The 21,851-nt window shown below is 39.9% G+C and overlaps 1 protein-coding gene, 1 long non-coding RNA gene and 1 pseudogene across 9 annotated transcripts in view; 1 reads left to right on the forward strand and 2 right to left on the reverse strand.

The window, feature by feature from the left end:
• The window catches only part of HNRNPD (heterogeneous nuclear ribonucleoprotein D), a 17,275-nt gene extending 3,397 nt beyond the window's left edge, over positions 1-13,878 (reverse strand). For 2 of the 8 annotated variants that reach the window (XR_011257832.1, XM_069594465.1), the window contains exons 1-4: positions 12,948-13,590; positions 2,030-2,198; positions 1,262-1,423; positions 1-48 (exon numbers count right to left, since the gene is read on the reverse strand). The exon at positions 1-48 is cut by the window's left edge and continues 84 nt beyond it. Coding sequence is in view for 4 of the 8 variants with exons in the window: in XM_069594465.1 (XP_069450566.1) it covers positions 1-48; positions 1,262-1,423; positions 2,030-2,198; positions 12,948-13,180 (612 nt within the window). In the remaining 4 variants the exon portion in view is untranslated. Of the gene's footprint in view, positions 49-1,261; positions 1,424-2,029; positions 2,199-11,029; positions 11,087-12,947 lie in introns of all 8 variants that reach the window. The other 6 variants (XR_011257833.1, XR_011257831.1, XM_069594466.1 and 3 more) reach the window with 6 other exon arrangements.
• Positions 13,879-13,888: 10 nt separating this feature from the next.
• On the forward strand, positions 13,889-18,890 carry LOC138442685 (uncharacterized). Its single transcript, XR_011257836.1, has 2 exons — positions 13,889-14,267; positions 16,093-18,890. It is a non-coding gene; the product is annotated as an uncharacterized lncRNA (long non-coding RNA).
• A 373-nt stretch (positions 18,891-19,263) lies between these two features.
• On the reverse strand, positions 19,264-21,752 carry LOC138442681 (nucleosome assembly protein 1-like 1; annotated as a pseudogene).
• Between the last annotated feature and the right edge of the window lie 99 nt (positions 21,753-21,851).

Raw genomic sequence — 21,851 nt, forward strand, 5'->3', positions numbered from 1 at the left:
ACGCCTCTTATTGGTCTTGTTGTCCATGGGGAGCTCTATGGATTCAACCTGATTATTAAAAAAAAAGAAAAAGTTGTAATACCTTAGTTTGCAAGTTTAGTGGGGAAAATGCACACAGAAAACAAGCATTTGGCCCTCAAGCTCTATTCTGCTGTCTCTGTTTAATCTTTTTAAACAAGTCTTCATATTAGAATACGCACTCCACCTAAAGTCTTTAAAGCTTTTTATAAAAATACAGCTTCCCAGGGCACTGATAAGGGTCACAAACTCAAATGCCCACTAAGCACAAGCAGAAGGAAACAATCCATTTTTAAAAATTTTGGCCGTGCCACTCAGCATGTGCGATCTTAGTTCCCTGACCAAGAATCAAATGCACGGCCCCTGCACGGCAAGAGCAAACTCTTAACCAATGGACCACCAGGAACATCCCAAAACAGTCAATTTTAAGAGAAATAGAATTAAAGTAACTGTTTGGGAGAATATGGGGGAATGGTGAGAACTGCTAAAAACTATAAAGAACATTCGAGCTATCAAAGGTAGAAGCTGCTACACTTAAATCTTAGATGGCTGTAACTATGTAAGAAGGCAATCCCAATGTTGCTTCATCTTACAAATACTGAAGAAAAGGTAAATGCCCAGATTTTTGCGGGAACTATTTCAGCTCTTAAATACTAACAACAAAACAAGCAACATGTCTGTCTGAATCATACCAGGGATGTCTGCCGCCTGTATCTGGGTCTAAAGATTCAAGTTTCTCAGCTTTAAATCATTAATTCACAGACAGAATCTAAGTCTGCAATTAGCTTCATAAAACCTGCCACATACATGTGCCTAAATTGAGCAGGCACTGCGCCACATTTTCAGTTTCTTTCCTTCCTCTTCTCAGCTGAAGCACTTCCTTGCACATCTCAGGTGACCCAACCTTGACTTCCTCCTCATTTAGTTCTACTCCTTCTACTAGTCCAGTAGATTTCAAAATAAGAACATCTACTTTAAGGTCTTTGTGTACAGTGTGCCTGGGACACTGCTCAACAGCTCAATAAACTAGAACAGGCAATCTTCTAACCTTCAAAGATACTGCTCCGAAAATACTACTAATAAAGTATTTATACCATCCTGATTTCAAAACAAATCACATCGTCTGTCCAAACTTCAAAACAATTTTGGAAAACCCAGTGAGAGATCTATAATCTGACAACTGTATCTATACTAAATTGGACAAAAAAGCAAAAAAAAAAAAAGTCAAAATATTATCACATACCTCACCAAAACCACCAAAGTACTCCCTTATTTTCTCTTCAGGTGTATCTGGAGAAAGGCCACCAACAAAAATTTTTTTAACAGGCTCTTTTGTTTTCATGGCTTTGGCCCTCTTAGGATCAATCACCTTCCCATTCAATTTATGTTCTTTCTGATCCATGACCTAAGGAAATTGAAGTTTTTTATTTGAAGGATGTGTATCTTAACTAAGATTCAGAGATTATTAACTTACTTAAGAATAACTATAGTTAAATAAATACAGCTAACGCCAGACATACGTTGACCAGCTCACAGTTAAAGTGTCCAGTTGTGGTGATATGACATCTGCTAACATATACTAGTGTTTAAACCTCAAGGTCAGTTAAGAATGAGAAGGGCTAATCAATTACCAGAAAATCATCATGCCTTTATCAGCACTGTAAGCATGACTGCTACTTCCCTGTAGCCTAAAGACTGAAATGTGAAATGATTCAGTCAAGTTTCCTGCCTACAGATTTCAACATCTGTACTTCTGTGAACATGTCACAGCACATCTTTCCAATCAAGCACCTTTAAAGGTTTTTAAATTTAATTTTAATGGAGTAGAGCCTGGCACATGAAGTATTCAGTAAACAATTCTTCAATCTGATTCTTAAAATGTATTGGCAAAAGCCATTATCTTTTCCTTCATATAAGCACAAAGAGGGAAATCACAAATAATGGGCATATTAATTTTATCAAACTACTCACATATTTTATTATTAACTGATTAGAACACATAGCACACTACCTTATCTACACTCTCCGACTCTTTAAATAGCACAAAGCCAAAACCCCTTGATCGCCCTGTGATAGGATCTAACTTCAGAGTGCAGTCTACGACTTCACCAAATTTGGAGAAGTAGTCCTTCAGATCTTTCTTTGTAGTGTCCCAGCTAAGGCCTCCTATAAACATTTTCCTGTAAAGACAAAAAGCAATATTAAAATGCTAAAAAGTTTTTGATTTTGCCTTAAGTATCCACATCAATAATACACTTTCCCCAAACTGCACCGATTTACTGGGCAGTATATTAAAATGTCACTCTTCCTACATAACCACATATCAAGACCACCCTATTACAGTTTTGGAGAGTTCTGTTTATCACTACTGCGCCTGCATAATTAATTACAAGATAGTGAGCAAGCAGCAGATTCTTCTGACTTATCAAAAGGATAAGTGCATCCCCAAGGTAAAAAGAGTGTATACCGTCTTTCTTAAATTACAACACTGGTAATAGCAAAATACAGAATTTCACCTTGAAATTTCTCTTCCAAATCTTTATTAAACTTATAAAAAGGCTATGCAGTTCCCGCTAATGACAGCAGCTACCATGTGCTTACGCTGAAGTTTTCTTTTCTAACAGTTCTCTCATTAGTAAAACTCTTAGCACAAAAAAATGAGAAAGTCTCACAGTAAGTTGTAAACCAAGTTTTTGGATGTGCTAAGAATCCTTAATAAAAACAAAAGTAATCACATAAGCAATTTAATGAACAAAAAGAATTATCCAGTGAAGCAAAACTCACTAATTAACCTAGATGATTTATTTTCCAGTAGAACCTCAGTTAACCAGCATAAGATATTAAATCTTTAAAATGCTACAAGTGACAGGCGGTAACTGGAAACCACCAAGACACTTTAAATCCAATCTACACCCCCCCACAAAAGAAAATTTAACATGAAATCCTATTTTTATTATAGCAAATGTCATAAAACTCAGATCTGGTAGCTCTGTGAGCCCTCTGACTTCTGCCCTCTTTACCCACTCCCACAAAGAGAGAACATTACCTCCTACCCTTTGAAGAGACTGAAGATTGTTACTTTAAGAGTAAACTGTCAGAATTTGTTATGTGAGGACTAAACACCAATTTCAACTTGGGAATAAAACCATGCTTGGTCAATGACTTCTATCTTTGTAACTGCAGTGCGTCAGAGGTAGGGGCAGCGGGGGAATGTGGTGCTAACTTTCAGCTCTGGAAAGAAATTAAAGCAAGAACATCTCCATTTTGTGGGCTTCTTAGAATTCTGCCACTAAAATCAATTCTTTCAACAAAAGGACAAAGTCTTATCTCTAGAATAAGATCCTGCTTCAGCTTAACCTAAAAATGCCAGATTAACTGAGGTGTTACTGATCTTACTATTTTATCAGTCTTGTTCTTACTTCTAATGATAAATTTAACACAAAAGAAGTCATTTTTAGGCATACAGTGTGCTTCCCTTTTAAGTTAGGGTTTCAACTTGCACCTGTATTCTAGAATTGGACTATTTATATGCTTAACATTCAGAATTCTAATAAAATTTCCACACTCTTAAGTAACTTTTATTAACCCTTTTGGTATTTATATTATAATCAAAGGAGTATAACAGAACACTCATAATGTACAGGTATTTTTAATGTTTATGGCTAATTCCATGGGGAAAAAGTTGAGGTATTTTCAATGACATTTTCTTTCATATCTGGTGAAATAATATACAGTCCAAGTTACTTAAATTGCTTTAAGCACTTTTATTTTTAACCTAAAGATCCAGAGTACGTACCTTCATAGATGAAAGTACATTATCAACATTTACTCTTTCAAGGTGAAGAGGACACTGCTATCTTTTTCATGAGAAAGACTATAAGGCAATGACCTCTTACTCTGATATTCATGGGATGTTCTTGATACAAACAATTTCAACTATGTTAAAATTCAAGTATTAAATTACTACTTTTGTATAACAGAAACTTTCCATCAATAATTTAACAGTTAGAAATTATTTCAACCTGAAGAGAATAATTAAAGAAGCTTTTTTTAAAAAACTAAAATTGAAAGGCAAGAAAACCCTGTGGCTGTCTGGCCTATTCCTCAGATACTGAGACAAAACTAGTTTTGAGTTTATTTATCCAAGGCAATATTTACCCAAGGCAGTGTTTTTATTGAGTTGTGTCCTCAATTTAAAATTAATAAAAAATAATTATAAAGAAATAAATTATAACACCAAGAATGAGGCACATTCTATTATTCACAAACCCCAAACTTTTTGTCAATATTAGAAATCAGTTTTCTTAAATACTACATAAGCATACTTATTCAATCGGCCCATTAAGTGTTCTCTCGAGAAACTCTGCACATTTAGTCCTGAGGATCAAAAAATAGTTAAATGTGCCTACCTTAAGAGTTAAAAGGTCACTGAAGAGGCTATCCTTAAACTAATAGTCAAATCCTATTTATCCAGAACAGCAAATGTCCTAGACAACTGTAACTTATAGTTTTCCAGAGAATAATTACTGTTTGTCAAAAAATTAGAGCAAAATATGTAGTAATAAAACTTTAGCCATCCAGCACCTTTCGAGAACGAGCCAGACAGTCCACCTTCCTTCAAGTATTGCCTGTTTTACTAGTCTCTCAATTGTTTAACATTACTCGGAATGCGCCTGGATGGAATGGCAATCCATCACGGTACTCTCGCCTGGAGAATCCCATGGACAGAGGAGGCTGGCAGGCTACAGGCTGTGGGGTCCCAAAGGGTCAGACACGACTGAGCGATTAGCACACTGCTTGATTTTTTTCTTTTCCCCTACAGCATACCGCTCATTCTCTCCTGCTGTAATGATTTAACACTATGAGTCAGTCACCACTGACACCTTATGCCACTTGTAGCATGCCTACAATCTTCTGATCTTTTTATTAATGCATTAAACACACCTTATTTCTTGGCTCTAACTTTCTTAGTTCTAGTTTTCATTTTTGCCAGATTAATCAGCAGCCGCTATTCTAAAATGCTCCCTACTCCATTTTTGGGAAAGTTAGTTGGTAACTTGATTTTTTCTAATTTTTGGTAAAGTAACAGTAAACAGCCTCTGACCAAGAGTTTAACTGGCTTTTTTTGAGACAAATTCATTACCATTTTGGCAGCCCCAAAGCATTCTTCTGCTGCTCTAATAAGGAAGGCTGCTGCACAAAACTGCTAACCAGACAGGTGGATATACTACAATGAACATACTGTACCAAATCCATCCCATCTTTACTAAATGTAACATATTAAATCCATCCCATTTGTATTCAGTAGACATACCAAAAATATATAACAGCTAAGAAAAAGCCTGTTATCTTAATTCTGGATAAATGGGAACTTATTTTAGCGTCTCTATAATATGAGCATTCCCACATGCTCTGAACTCAAATTATGAGCTGGTATAAGATGTCAATTTAAACTATCTATATTTTATTATTACTGTACCTTACTTAAAGCACAATATCTTATCTGTCCAGATTATCTTTGCTGCCTTGAATGCAAAGACTGACTTTCAAGTTACTTATACCCCCCTGCAATGATATGCAAACATTTTACAATGAAGGAGAGCTGGACTTTCATAAAAATCCTGAACAGTCAAGTTAAAACTACAGCACAGGACTTGTTCAAGTAACAAAATTGGGTCCCTAATACTACAAGTTTAAAATCTGATTCTTACCTGTAAGTGAATCAATAATCCCAACTGAAGTGCAGAACTTCATCTACAGTACCAACAAAGTTTAATTTTTTAATCCTATCTATAAGGTTATTTAGCAACCCAGAGGCAAATACAGTACACAACTTCAAACACCTACTGAACAATTAAAATATCCCTGCCTTATAGATAGTGACATTATACCACACTACAACATTAAATGACAAGCACTGCAGATAACTCTCCAAAAGAGACTTGAGGGTGTTTTGTGGGACATTCTCTTCTAGAGGAAGTAAATTTAGAGGCAGTGAGCCAAGCTACTTGGGGTTTAAATCCTTCCTTCAGAACTTACTAAACGCTTACCTCAGCTACCTGCAATAGGATTTAAATGGCACAGAACATGGTCTGACACCCTGTAAGTGCTCAATAAAAACGAATTACTATTTAGAAGGGTAGAACACAAACTAAATTATTAAATATTTTTTTCATTTATTCAATGACTTGAACTTTTTTAATCTGCATGAGCTAATTAAAGTTTTCAACATTAAAGGGGTATAGGCCAGGATGAGTTTTATACAAATGGATCTTAAAAGATCATTTTTAATGCTGAAGACTTAGCCTCAAAACTTATATATCCCATATAAAAAACACAGACAGGAAATTAGGTTGTCTGAGACTCTTAAATAAAATGTAGCTCCAAATTCACACTAATGACTTGTTTGTACTCTACATAAATGCCAGTAACTTTAGTAAGGAAGAATTTCTAAATATAAAAAGCAATATGTAAGGAGCACTACTGGCTGGTGGAAGCTGTTCTGTTTCTTCCCATCTAAGAACTTTATTTTCAATACAACTGAGGCCTCTAGGTTTAAACACTCCAAACTCAATAGTATCTTTTATATAAAGATACTTCCCCTAACAAGGCTTTACTGTCAAATACCCTATTCAAAGTAATACAATTATCATTACACTTCTTTCCAATTTTGGAAAAGGGCAAAGAAAGTTCTCTTTTAAAACTTCCCAGCAACTTGTAATCTTCCATAGGTAGTTTCATAACAAATTCTGACAGTTTAAAACCTACAACAGAATGTCAAACTGATAATACATTTCAAGTCTGTAACATGACTGGCTAAGTACTGTCACCTTTTAAAGTAATGTCACTCAAGCATAAATACTAATCCTTATTTAAATAAAATTTCTCGTATTTTATCATTGTCTTTACAATCCTAAAATATTAAGTTATTGATAGTAAGAATCTCACCAATAGATAAAAAAATGAGTATTTATTTTTCCTTATAAAATACAGATTTAGTTTAAAATTAAGTCAGCAGTTATGTAAAACAGGGAGGGGTTCATTTTGTGCAACTAGACATCACATGGTATCATTTTAGAATCTGTATTAAAAAAAATACCCCTGGAAATGGCTTGACAAACTTTTAGCAAGACAAAAAAAATAAAAATTCTTTTAGCTAATGTATCAGATCTTATTTCTTCATACTTTGAATGAACCTAAATGACTAAAAAAGACAACTGAGTTGAAATGTAATAGCTACTAAACATGAGGATTTTTGAACAAACTTTAAATGTTTAACCCAAAATTTCCCCTTGTCATTTCATTCCCAAGCAAGAATGACATCTTGTATTTTGCTTTTAAAATAAACTCTCAATCATCTTTATAAGATAAACACTGTTCTACCTAGAGGTTAAGATTCTGGTTAACTGAGATTACTACACGTTCACAATTCTTTATCATAAACACTGAATTCATCAAATGATTTTCACCTTTCTTGATGAACTTCAGAATCTTGCAATGCTTTAAAATCATATTACTTAATATGTAAGATTCATTCCATGACATTGTTGATTCTTTTTGAGTATACTGGCTGACAATTTCATCTCTTTCTCATGAGACTTGGGAGAGGGAGACAGAGCTGGGTTTCCCGGCTATTTGAGTTTTGTGATAGCTTCAAGTCTAGAAAAGCAGGAGCTTACAGAACATGACCCAATACTTAAAACTATCACCTTGATTATTGGCCAAACACTGCCAGTAATACGAGTCTCCCAATCCACCCCCAAAGAGTCTTAAATGTCTAGCTCCAATGTACAATATAATACTCCAGAAACTAAAACATGCTTACCTTTACTCCACAGGAGTAAACCACTGGCAGTATCAACTATTAAGGCACAGGATAAATACACACAAGCTATGAAAGCAGGCTATGTAGTCAATCTTCCTGTGGTGAGCAGTGTTTCCATCACACAGATCAGCAAACCAAGTAACAAACATGTTATATTACCTGAGACCACACTGTTGGAAGTGAAGTAACAGAAACAGATTCCACGCTTCCAGCATCCAGTTCAGTGCCCTATCTACTAAAACGTTGAAGCAGAACTAAAGTCAAATAAAACTTCAACTAACAAAGGTTGTTTCATCACTCCATTTGTGAAACTGCACACACTCAAGGTGCAATTTTAATTCAAATAGGGGAAAAAATTAATTCTATTCCTCTTTAAATGCTTTCAAGCTAAAACTAATCACCCTCAATATTGGCCATGAAATCACACACAATGGTAAATTCAAAACTATTAGGGCACCCTTACAGAGTACCCTGGTAATGTTAAAAAAAAAAAAAAGGCAGAAAATTCACAGTAAACATACACTTAATTTATAGAAGGGGCTCCAAGTATATTCATCTCAAAAACCACCACTTAAAAACTGCTGGTCAATGATATTCTCCAATTCCAAACCCAAAAGGTCAGGTGATTTTAGTATCCTGTATATTAAAGTAAGAATGTGAAATGAAGAGAATCGAGTACTCCTTCCTTACATGTTCATCATCTTAAGATCTGGGGGCATCCATTTCTGCAATTTTAGCCCTGAAAAGCTGTCAAAGGTTCCAAAGAATGCTAAAATTCAGTCTACTCAGGGTCTCAACTTCATAGTAAATCCAACGTCCTGAATCAAAGGCCAGTCAATCTGGCGTGAGACTACTTTATCTAAAAGGTAACTGTTCTACAAAGCAATGTTCAAGATGCCCCAGAAGCACCAGGATATAGAGTATAACCTCAAATATTTAAAACAAAAACTTGTTAGGTAGACCCATTTCTTAAAAATTAGATGGGTGACAACCTATACCACATTTAATTTACAATATTCTCAAACAGGAAGAAATCATACTTAAGTTTATATACTAATAGTTACAGTACTAGATCAATCGTCCTATTACTAGGAAAGTATCGCTGTACTTTGGCTGATAGACCAATGAGGGATTATTCTGCTTCTTGTCTAATCCAATGAAGGTAAGTCAAGGCACCTACCCTGCAAAACTGTCTGAAGGTTAACACAGTATTATTACAGCTCCCCATGAAATCATTAGAATGTAAAAACTTTGTCTCCAGGTAGCTTGCTATACATGGGATGCATTATTTTACCAGACCCTAAGTAATTTTAGAGTATCTAAAAGGATTGTGGCCCTAGAGAGGAGTAGTAAGTCCACACCAAATTAGGAAACCCCCCTGTAGTAGTTTCTAAGTAAAAACTTGGGATGTTAACATTGGAAAAATTAAAATGAGGTGAACTCAGGAAGGCATTTTACTAAGGAAATACTCTGAACATCCACAGTAAATTGTGGAAACCCTTTATTCCACTAGAGGTTTAACAAGCATGCCCTCCTCAAAATACCTGTTTATTCTTGTATTAAAAATAAACAACACTTCAGTCTACAATAATTTAAAATACTTTAAAGATGAAATTGTAATCACTTTAGTCTCATTAGAATTGTAAAAAGAAACACACACAAAGATATGTTCAAGAAATTAAATTTAGATAATTTTGTCTCTAGTAATCACTATTTCACTATTATGAAACTTTTCCCCAGTTTTCTTCAAATTGGGACACAGAGAACAGCACATAGGGCAGCCAAGTGCAGACACCAAAAAGATTAGAAATCTTGAGGGATTTTTTTTGTTTAAAAAACAGTATGTGTAAAGCATGAGGCTAACTGATGAGACAGTAATTATTTTTTAAGTCATATTATTAGACTTTGAAAATATTTGTTAAATGTACAAAGTAAATTTCATAACCTAAAATTGTTAGCTGTAAATATTCAATTGTCCAATTTTCCTGAGATCACTCAAAAAACTTGCAAAGATACAGTATTAGGTAACAGAACACAAAAGTTATCGCGAAGTCAAAAAAACAATCAACCTTTATACCTAAGTGTATGGTCCTTTCAAATTACTGAAAATAATTACTTACATAAGATGAAATAAGTAATGGAGCAGTCAAGTACAGTTATAATTTATACTTAAGTTTGCCACTATTACCTAGAAATGAAATTCAACTATCAAAGGGCCAAACAGATTAATTTCCATCAAAAAAACTTTTATTCAGTATGTCAAACTTCATCTCCAATATAAAACTGGACAGATTTCAGTGAAAGAAAATAACAGTAATAAGCTCCTGTAAGATTTAAATGTTATCCCAAGTGGGCTCTTAGAATGTAGTTTCTACAGCTTTAAGTCAACTACCTGCAATTTACCTGCCCTCTATACACCAGTGGTGGTAAATACAAACTCTTAGAAAACTCAAATATAACTTGAAGGCTGAAATAGTGACATTTGGAGGAAGGGAGGGATAAAAAGAAAATAATCTACCAGACTTCCAAAAAGTCATGCAACTGTGAATACATGTAAACCAACTGTAATTAACATTCCAGCCAAATCACACTGAACATCTAAAAATCTGATTTAAGCTGTAGTGGAAAGCCCCATCAGTATGATCTAACATTAATGTGCAATTCTTATTAAATTTGTGTTTACAAATATGTTTGGAGATTTTTTTAAAAACTTCATTTTTGCATACATATACACAATACTACTTTAAAAATGGTTTTGACATCTCCAGTATACTTCAGTATAACATGCAATTTATTTTAAACACACAATACTTCGTATCAGATAACCTTCACACATAGCATTAAAGTTAGAATTACAACAAAGAAATTTTGTCTTAACAAAAACAAATCAACTTTAAATTTACTTTTTCTTGCTCACATAGAAAACATTACTAATTATATTATGCTTTAATTGGCCAAACCACAAATACATGCATTACCACAGACCAAAATCCATGTAATGGCATCAATTTTGCCCAAAGATCACACACGATGCCTAAAAGGCTTTATATCCCAGGTACAAAATATCCTACTGTACTAAAGTCTAGAATTTCCTGGGAATCAATGGGCAACTAACCAATTCACAGCCTCCACATGTTATGACTACTGAAACCTTTATAATACAGAAATAAAATGTAAAAGTTTTACCATTCTTCCCGCTGTGCCGTCGCTGCTTCAGAGTGTCGTGGGGAGGAGTTTGAATGGCTAGGGAATTAACAACCGGTACAGCAACCAATCAAAATTCTAGTTTTAGTGTTTGACATGTTAGGGTTAAAAACTTTAATTCATTTACACTCTAGTTCAATAGTAGATTAACTACAAAGGCAGCTGCTTTGTGATTTGAAAATTCAGAACAGAAAGCCTGCCCCAAACAGTAAGTTAAACAATTAATCATTTGGCTGCCTCTGTCCAAAGAACAGAATTCAGGAAAAAACCAAAACGTTAAAGGCTTAAGTTTCCAAACATTTAACATATCCCTTTCTTTCGTACATAATTCAAGATAAATGAAGTATCCCCATCCCACCTCTACTCTCCCAAAGCCAGCAATCAGCAAAACAGCCCCACACAAGTCTGCCTCGGCTGAGAATATTAAATCCTGTATCCAAAGGGCTTATGTCTCCCGCTGCAAAGCTTGTGCTTTTTCCCAATAAAGGAAACCGTGTTTTCTAATATTGGGTTAAAGCGACATTTTACTGTTTTTACCTTCTACCAACACCTTTCTCCTTGTTACAGCGGAAAAAAGTTCACAGACACACCCCGCCCCCGCCCCAACTACAAAAAGTAATGGAAGCGTTAACCCAAGATGAGCGATCAGTAACGGGAATAAGAAAACTCAAGCAAGAACCTCGATTTAGTCCCTCCTGCTAACTCCTGTATTATGCTCCCGGCTCCCAAATGCTGCGTTCTAATAAATACTATGCAGCTTTAAGTAATACACACAATGTATTCCAAATGGAGAAAACAACTTACTACTTAACCTGCAAAAAAAAAAAAAAAAAAGCCACAGCACAATACAGGATTTGTTCGTTTTATGAAAGAAGGCTGGTGGGCCTCCTTTAACTTAAGTGGGAGAGAGCGGGAAGGAGAAATCAAGGGAGACCAAAAAAAGGATCCCGGGCACAGGGTGGGTTGTAAAAACTGAAAACCGCCCAGAAGAAGTAATAAGGTAAGAGTACGATCTGTACCAACAGTCGGGGAAACCAATAGCCGAGGGCGCGAAAAAGGTGCGCGGTTAGAATAACTCTGCGGGATGGGGGAAGGGCAGTCTGCAAGCCGGAGGTAGAACAGCTCCAGTCAAGCGCAGGCCCGCCGACCAGGAACTTCAGGAAAGCCCTGGCAGCAAAACCAACGTACCAACAGGCGATCGGGCAATTTCACCGGGCCCAGTGGGTTCCGTAAAGCTGAAAAGTAGGGACTATGTGAGCAAGCCGTTGGGCGATGGTGCACAGAGGAAAAAGGAGAAGGTCGAGGCGAAACTTACTCAAAATACAAAAAAAAAAAAAAAAAATTCGGCCTGAAGCCGAGACGGGAGAGGAGGAGAGCTGGACCGCCTACAAATTCCCCGAAGCATGTGTTTTGTAAAGAAAAGCATCGTCTCGGGATGCTGCAGTGAGAAGCACCCAATAACCCTTAGGTGTCCAGGCATACGAGCTTTCCCGTCTGATTGCGTTTTTTATACCCAGGACTTTTAAGAAAACCGGGCAGCGAGAAGACACCGGGACTAGAAAAAAGGTTACCCCCTCGACAGGCGGGAAAAAATTCCGGCGGCTAAGTGGGTGGGAGGAGACCCGAGGCGAGGGAGGGAAGGAGGGCGGGCCGGGGAGCAGCATGGTGACGGCTAAAGGTGGAAACGTGTGTGATGGGGGAGGGGGCGATTAGCAGGCTGGGGGGAGAAGGAAATGAAAGCCCCGGGGAGACCAGCGTAGAGAAGGGGAGGACAGTGCAAAGAGGCTGCACGGGCGCCTGGAGGGCGGGCGGAGAGCGGGAACGAGGCCTAATGGCGGGGGGGTAGGGAGGGGGAGGGGGGATAGTTGGGCCTGACTATCCCGGGCCGCCCCTTACTCACCCTTCATCCTCCTCGTTCTTACTGGCATCGATCTTCGCCCCCTCCGACTCGGCGCTGCTCCCTTCGGTGCCGCCGGCCGCGGTTCCGCCCCCGGTCCCGGCTCCACTTCCCGCCGCCGCCGCTGCCCCCTGCGCCGCCGCCACCATGGCTCCCTCCTGCTCGCCCGCCGAGCCGCCTACCGCCGTTGTTGCCGCCGCCGCCGCCCCGTCCCCGCCGAACTGCTCCTCCGACATGGTGCTACTGCCTCCGCCGCCGCCGAGACTACACCCTCCGCTGCCGCGAACCGAAACTAGCAGCAAAGTAATCCCCGCCGCCGCCGCCGCGCGCCCGCTCTACCGCGCGAAGCACACAACAAGGCAGAGAAGGCGCGCGTGGCTGCAAAGGCTCCCGCGCCTCTCCCTGGCCTGCCCCCCTCGCCTCCCACTCTCGCGCGGCGCGCACTCCCGCTCTCGCCCGCTGCACTAAAAAAGAATAAGCAGCGGCGGCCGCTCTTGCCTCCTCCTCGCTTTAATGGCGCCGCCGCGGACCACCTAAAATGGCCGACGGAAGAACGGCGCGTCCCGGTCACGTGACGCGCGAGCGCGCCCTTTGCACCTCCCCCGCCCCCTTTACCGCTAGTTTTCTCCTTTCCCCCCCCTTCCTCTCCGGTCCCGCCCTCTCGCTCCCTTTTATACCTTCCTCGCACGCGCAGCGTCGCACAGCGTGGGGCCTTTAAAAGGAACCGGAAATGGCGTTCGATAAGACGGCCGCGCGGGGACCATCGAGAACAAGGAGCGCTGTTTCGAAGGCGCGGCTAGAGGGGCCCCTTCCTCCACCCCCGCTTTTCCAAGGGTTCCTGGTCGGCTCTCCCACAGCCCCTCCCGCACAGCCCAGCTGCGGGCGGGAGGCGAGGCGTCGGGCTGGGGTGTGGTAGCACCTCCCGGAAGGCGGCTGTGCCCTGTGCGCCTGCGGATTTGGAGTGGGGGAGGGTAGGCGCGCAGCCGGCGGCTCTCTGGGTGTCAGCGGTGGCCGCCAGGAAAGGGAGTCGGCCCAGAGGTCTCGACCCTGTCCCGCGGGCTCCTGGGGACGCCTGGCTCGGGGTGGCCTGAGCGAGGCGCCCCGGCTGGCCGCGCGCGGGCACGGACTGCGGCAGCTCCTCCGGCCGCCGTAGTCGCTGGCGACCGGGTGACATTTTGAGGGTTCCCCGGCTGCCCCTGGTTCCCAGCCCGTGACGGGCCGGCTGAGGTTGTTGACGATCAGGGCTGCTTTCCTTATAAGTTGTACTTTCCAAATAAGATACTTGCTTGCCTGCTTTTCTCCTGAAATTTTTCGCCAGAAGAAGTAGGTAACTTACGTATCTTAAGGAACGGGGTGGTTTTGCTTTGCTGTCGTTGAGGATCCTGAAACCTACCACGATTCTTTGAAAATGCTAGGAGTTGGGAAGTGTGTTAAATCAACCAAGGGTTCATTTAATGTTAATGTTATTTAGCCTTTGTGCTATAGAGAGTATATAGATGCTGTGAGTCATCTTTACAAGGTTTCTCGGTCTGTTGTGGACTAGGGGAGTTTTGTTGTTGTTAAACACCGCTTGGAGTGTTATGCAAGGTTAACAGTCAAGTTCTTTAATAGACCTATTAGAAATCCCAAGCGCCTTGACTGGAAGCTGGTTTATTCGGGCTTTGGGATTTGCAGCTTCTTGCAATTACATCTAGAAGAATACGAAGATTTTAGGTACTTCTTTGGTCAACAAGTGATTATTTGCACGTTTAGCGTGTGCCTAGGCACTGGAGAAACGAAGATTAGTGTGAAGTATAACTAAGAACTCTGGAGAGTTTAGAAATTTGTTTTCCATTTTGTAATTAAATGAATTCATATTAACACCATTCAAAACTCTCGAAGACTAAAAACGTCTGTTTTTTTTTTCCTTGATAATTAATCAAGTTAGGAGAAATAGCGTTACAGAATAATTAAAACCCAAGACTACGGATCAATTTCTGAAAACGTCTTAAAAATATAATCTTACTGAACTGTATTAAGTAAGTCATACCCAGGCGATGCCAGGAATGTGCCTCTTTGATCAGGTGGTAGTGACTTGAGGTCTGTCTCCACCTGTCAAAATAGTAGCCAAGGGACTTCCCTGGTGGTTCAGTGGTTAAGACTGCATTTCAGCTGCCGCGGGTGGTCGGGGAGGTGGTGTGGAATTAAACTTCTGGTCGGGGAGCTAAAATCCCAGATGCCCAGGCGTATGGGCCAAAAAATAAAAGTAGCCAAGAAGAAAGTGAGTATTGTGCTCAAACCAAATATTCCAATTTAGAGATGATTAAGAAGATCATCTGAAGGAGGTGTCTTTGAATCTCTTCTGTCTAAAAGGGAGGATTCTTTTGCTCTTCAGACAGCTTTTCACGTGCCTGCCTTTTAGTAAAAGACTCCCAAAAGGTTTATTTTAATTCACATGTAGCCCTGTAGCTTCTGGACTTCTTGGTGGTTTAGTTGCTAAGTGCTCTCTGACTCTCGTGATCCCATGGACTTCTAGACCGCCAAGCTCCTTTGTCCTTGGGATTCTCCAGGCAAGAATACTGGAGTGGGTTTCCGTTCCCTTCTCTAGGAGTTTTGGAGTTATATTAAAAATTCCAGGAAATCTGGGAATGATTTTAAAGCTAACACTTTTACTGTGTGTTATGTGAGTATATATGATGCCTTAGAACTCATATCCCTACATATTGTGGTCCAGATCTTTGCATCCTATGCTCCCACATCCACCCAGCATTCCTCTTAGAAGTCATTTAACTTCAACCCTAGTCCTTTAATGTTCCTTATCTACCAAGTAAAACTCCTATTTGTCCTTCAAAACTCCAATTAAATGTTTCTACTTCTGTGAATCCTTCCCAGACTACCTGAGGTAGAATTAATCATACATTGTCACAATCTTAATCTTTTCTTCTGTTTTTCTAAATGTGTGACTTTACTAGACCTTAAGTTTCTGGAGAGTGAAGATATGTATTCTAAGCATCCTTCCTCTCTTATGCCCATATATACACATAGTAAACTAACTGCTGGTTGAATTATTGAATGACAACTTGTTAGGTTTAGGGTCTTGTGGGTAAACTAGATATTCTTCCAGAGACTTAAAAGTCTCTTACTACCATCTCACTGGTTTTTCCAATAGTCATGTATGGATGTAAGAGTTGGACTATAAAGAAAACTGAGCGCCAAAGAATTGATGCTTTTGAACTGTGGTGTCGGAGAAGACTCTTGAGAGTCCCTTGGACAGCAAGGAGATCCAACCAGTCCGTCCTAAAGGAGATTAGTCCTGGGTGGTCATTGATAGGATTGATGTTGAAGCTGAAATTCCAATACTTTGGCCACCTGATGCGAAGAACTGACTCATTGGAAAAGACCTTGATGCTGGGAAAGATTGAGGGCGGGAGGAGAAGGGGACAACAGAGGATGAGATGGCTGGATGGCATTACCAACTCAATGGACATGGGTTTGGGTGAACTCTGGGAGTTGGAGGCCTGGCATGCTGTGGTTTATGGGGTCACAAAGAATTGGACATGACTGAGCAACTGAACTGAACTGAGCCATCTCACTTAATCTCTGGCATAAAATCACTTCTTCAAACCACTTGCTGACATGAAATTTCTTGAAAGGGAAAACCAAATTTGTATTCCACAGTCATTGGTAAGAGTTTAATGTGTAAGTGGCTGAAGATTGTGTATTGGCAGTATGTTAGACGGATGCCAACCCTGCGGAAAACTAGTACCCCCTCTCCGTGTTGACATCAGAAATTCCATGCCTCAGGAGGTTCCCAGCGTTTCAGATAACACACTGAAATGTTAGAACCTCATTGAATTCAGCATTTATGAAGCAAAACCTGCAGTACTTAAGAAAGGCAGAGTTCATTTGAGATTTTAAACAAATCACTTTTATCCAGAACAGGATATACACACTTAAGTCAAGAAATCACAGTTTTAATCTGCTAAATACACTCTACAGGTTAGGATTCCAGGTTTTCACCGCCCTGGCCCAGGTTCAGTTCCTGGCAGGAAACAGATCCTGCAAGCTGTGTGGCATGGCCAAAAAATTTTTTAAATAAATAAATACACTCTACAAATGGAGTAAGCAAATTTGTGCTCAGAAGTGGAATACACATTCCATCCAACAACCTAGAATAAACTGTCCAGAAGAAAGTGCAAGAAGAACTTGTTTCTTATGCAAGGTACACATAGTTGAGCTTTTGCAACCATGTTAAAACATTTACTCACTTGCAGGACAGCCTCAGGAGGATTTAAGCTTTTTCTTAAAGAATTTGCTTGTGATTTTAGGTGAAGTAACCATTTGCCCAAAAAGTGAGCATTCTCAATCATCGTTCTTGGTTACCAGGAAGCTCTCTTTGCACTTAGAAAAAATAGAGTCCCTGTCATTGTGAACTGTCAGATTTTAACTTTAGCAAGTCTGTCATAGAGTGTAAGTTATGCTTGACCACAGAGATGTCAGTAGGGTGCCTTTTAATTCAGTTAAAGCCTAGCTCAAAAAAGATTCAAACAATTTAAAAAATTACTTATCCCATATCCAACTGCCTACTTCTGCACATGGTTGTCCCACAGGCATCTCAAAGTTTAAGTGTACAAAACGGAGCTCACCCTCCCTACAGATCAGCTTCTTTGGTCTTCCTCCTCGTCTTGGTAACTGATGCTTCCACCCATTGGTGTGCTCCTGGCAAAAATCAGGGAATCCTTGATACCGCCCCCACCTTTCATCCTGCATCGCCAATCAGTCACCAACTCCTACCTCCAAAATATGTCTTCATTCATCCAAATGCTTCTTAGAACATTAATGGTGGGTTATTAAAGCTAGATTTATTCACATTCAACCATGTAACACATGACAAGGTACATTTCTGGCACTGGGAATGTAACAGTGACCGAAGCAGACATCTTTGATCTTATGGAACTGACATCTAATGGAAGAGACAAACAATAGGCAAAACGTAGTATAATCTTAGGAAGTATAATCTAGTATAATGATAGGAAGAATTAGCAAGGTACTAGAGACAGAGTAGGGGCATTCCAGGTGGCACAGCAGTAAAGACTCCGCCTGCCAATGCAGGAGATGCAAGAGACCTGGGTTCTATCCCAGTTGGGGGGAAATCCCCTGAAATAGGAAATGGCAAGCCACCACAGTATTCTTGCCTGGAAAACTCCATGGACAGAGGAATCTGGCGGTCTACAGTCTATAGGGTTGCAGAATCGGACACGACTGAGCAACTAAATATGCACACAGAGATAGGGAAGGTATTTTTTTTTTGGCTTTATTGCAGCATGCAAACTCTCGGTTGCAGCATGTGAGATCTAGTTCCCCGACCAGGGATCGAACCCAGGTTCCCTACATTGGGAATTCAGAGTCTTAGCCCTCGGACCACCAGGGAATTCCTGCTGTTGTGCTATTTTAGATTCATTGTTCAGAGAAGACCCTTAAGGGAGGTACTATTTTAAATAGAGCCCTGAAGGAGGTGGGGAAGAAAGTCGTACACATGGCTCAGCAAAGACTTTACAAGACAAAGACAAAGCTGTGCTGGGCACTTTCAGTGAACAATAGAGGCCAACGCGGATGAACAGAGTGAAGGCAAGAAAGCATAATAGAGCATACCTAAAAGAGACCCAGAAACCAGGTCACCCAGGACTTTGTACGCTGCAGTAGTTAGCGCTTCACTTTCATATCAATGTGATGAGAAACTATAGGAGGGTTTTGAGCAGGGGGAGGATGTGACCTCTTAAAGTGGCCAGAAGAATCCAGATAACGATAATCTGGATTCAAGTAATCTAGATCATTCTGGATGTTGTATGGACCATGGAACGGTAGCAGGAAAATGAGTCAGAAGGTGGTTGTCATGAGGGGACTCTCACCACTATTTCTTCTGATGACAGGCTAATCTCCAAATAAAGTGTTTCTTATGTGTGGTCATATGAGTGCATTTTTTTCCTAGAGTGACGTTTTCTACAAAGAAAAACACGCTTTGATACAGCAAAGGATCATTGCAAATAAAACCAAGAATTGGGTTAATAATAACATTTCCCATAAAGAATAAGATGAACATTTTCATTAAATTCAGTAGTTTTTCCTCTTTTCCCTGCCCCTTTCTGAAGCCCTGGGGTGAAATTTTGGTTAACTGCTGTGGATAGGATTTATCCAGACTTGGACTGAGTTCTGGCATCTTGGATCCTCCAGACGTCTTTCTTTTCCCAGGCTGAAGCCAAATAATAGCAGGTTTTGCTTCATAAACTACCTGTAAGTTTCTTTTAACTAATTTTATAGTTGTCCTACTTAGATGTTTTTTGTTTTTGTTTTTTTTTCTTTGGTCATGCTGCTCAGCATGTGGGATCTTAGTTCCTTGACTAGGGATCAAACCCAAGCACCCCTGCACTGGAAGTTTGGAGTCTTAACCACTGGACCATCAGGGAAGAGCCTTCTTTGGTTTTTAGCAGCTACAGTTCAAGGGAATAATTCTTGAAAGAGAATATAGTATAGACAAGTTGGGGGTTTCAAGTTAGGGTTCAACAAACAAATATTGAAAGCCTCAAAGGTTTAGGAATGAGTTTCTTGTCCTGGGGCTGTTTGGAACCAGGCCTTTATTGCAGTGTCTCTGAGTTATTTGATACGCCTCATCCTGTACCAGCTGCCTGAGAACAATCACCTCCTTACACCAGATTTGGGAGTTCTCAGGTGCTCAGACTCAAGGTTCTTGTTCAATAGCTAAGTCGTGTCTGACTTGGCAACCCCAGGGACAGCACCATGCCAGGCTTCCCTGTCCTTTACTATCTCCCAGAGTTTGCTCAGACTCATTACCATCGAGTCAGTGATGCCATCTAGCCACCTCATTCTCTGTCACCCCCTTCTGCCCTCAATCTCTCCCGACATCAGGGTCTTTTCCAGTGTCAGCTCTTCACATCCAGTGGCTAAAGTACTGGAGCTTCAGCTTCAGCATCAGTCCTTCCAATGAATATTCAGGGTTGATTTCCTTTAGGATAGACTGGCTTGTGCTTCATCAAGCCCAGCATTTTGCATGAGGTACTCTGCATACGAGTTAAATAAGCAGAGTGACAATATACAACCTTGATGTACTCCTTTGGCGATTTGGAACCAGTCTTTTGTTCCATGTAGAGTTCTAACTGTTGCTTCTTGACCTGCATACAGGTTTCTCAGGAGGCAGGTAAGCTGGCCTGTTACTCGCATCTTTTGAAGTATTTTCCACAGTTTGTTGTGATCCACACAGTCGAAGGCTTTGGTGTAGTCAATAAAGGAAAAGTAGGTATTTTTATGAAACTCTTGTTTTTTTGTTGAACCAATGGATGTTGACAATTTGATCTCTGCTTCCTCTGCCTTTTCTAAATCCAGCTTGAACATCTGGAAGTTCACAGTTCATGTCCTGTTGAAGCCTGGCTTGGAGAATTTTGAGCATTTGCTAGTGTGTGAGATGAGTGCAGTTGTGCACTAGTTTGAACATTCTTTGGCATTGCCTTTCTTTGGGATTGGAATGAAAACTGACCTTTTTTTTTTTTTGGTTTTGCAGTTTATTTATTGAAACCTCATACATACATTGCTTGGATGTAGAATTCTAAAACCACGTTTTTCCAAAAAAAGTTTTTATCCCATATCATGGAATAATGAATATACCAATGGAATACATAAGTCACTCAATTTGCTTCTCAATGTGTTAAACAGAGAATTATTTGCTCATTTGGTAAACATTACCTCATCCGCTTCTTCACCTTCATCATAATCATCGGCATCATCTTCAATCGCTTCTCCAGTAAAGTATAACACTGATCTTGGGATTATACACTCACGTAAAAAGTGACCAATTTCAAAGTCTGAAGTGAGGATAGCTTCAAAATCATCGTCTAGATCTCCACTCTCAGAAACCTCAGGAGGGGCAAAAAAAATTAAAGAGTCATTAGAAACTGTTTTGGTCACAGTACAAACCATCCCATGTCCCTTGTGTTTCTGCTGCTTCTTAATCATTTTCAAAGTGACATTCTTCCTTTTTTTCCAATCTATCTGGCACCCTGTACAACCCATAATTTCTAGTCCATCAAAAGAAAAGGGATCAGAATCATCTGGTTCTGACCTCATCCTATATGTCTTTATCAACACTTCATTTGTGAAATATTCATTGGGTTCAAAGTGAAATTCTAAGACAAAACTCATAGGTTGACCAGCATCTGAGAACTTCACTTTAATATCTTCCAAGTGCTTCAGAATAGGTTCATCATGTTCCTGAACCATATCACTGAGCAAGTCAACATTCTTAAAAATGGTCAACCAAAACTCAGGAATTCCCTTGGGATCTTTTTCTTCATCCTTTTTTTCATCTTTAGTCTTGGCCTTTTCTTTCAGCTCCTCCGAAATTTCATCTTCCTCATCTGGTTTCCATTCACCTTCTTCTGTAGGTTCATAAATGGCATTAATGATCTCAAATCACTTATCAAACAGAGGCTCATAAAGAACTGCATACTTTCTTTCAAGATCATGAACTTCCTCATAGAATTTGGCTTCTATCTGTGCACATTTAACTTGAAGGTTTTTGAGAGCATTCACTCGTCTTTTAACTATCCTAGGCAAGCTTTCAATGTATCTTGTTGGTGTTTCTACCAGACCATCAAGTCTCTCTTGAAGGGCTGCAAGAATCTGAGGATTTTGTATCATCTGAACAGTCAGCTGACACGCTTTGATTTTTGTTTCTTCACCAGTTTCTTCTTCAACATCATCCAAATCTTGATCAAGTTCAGACTGTTCTTTGTTGTCGATGTCTGCCATGTTGTACAAATGCCAGATATCTCTGGGTCCTGCCTTGCTGCATCCGGACGGCGAGCAATCCTTAGTTCCCTACCATGTCGGGGCCTCAAAACACCTTTTCTAATTGTG

Source organism: Ovis canadensis, chromosome 6 (genome assembly GCF_042477335.2).
Source record: "Ovis canadensis isolate MfBH-ARS-UI-01 breed Bighorn chromosome 6, ARS-UI_OviCan_v2, whole genome shotgun sequence".
Classification (NCBI taxonomy): domain Eukaryota; kingdom Metazoa; phylum Chordata; class Mammalia; order Artiodactyla; family Bovidae; genus Ovis; species Ovis canadensis.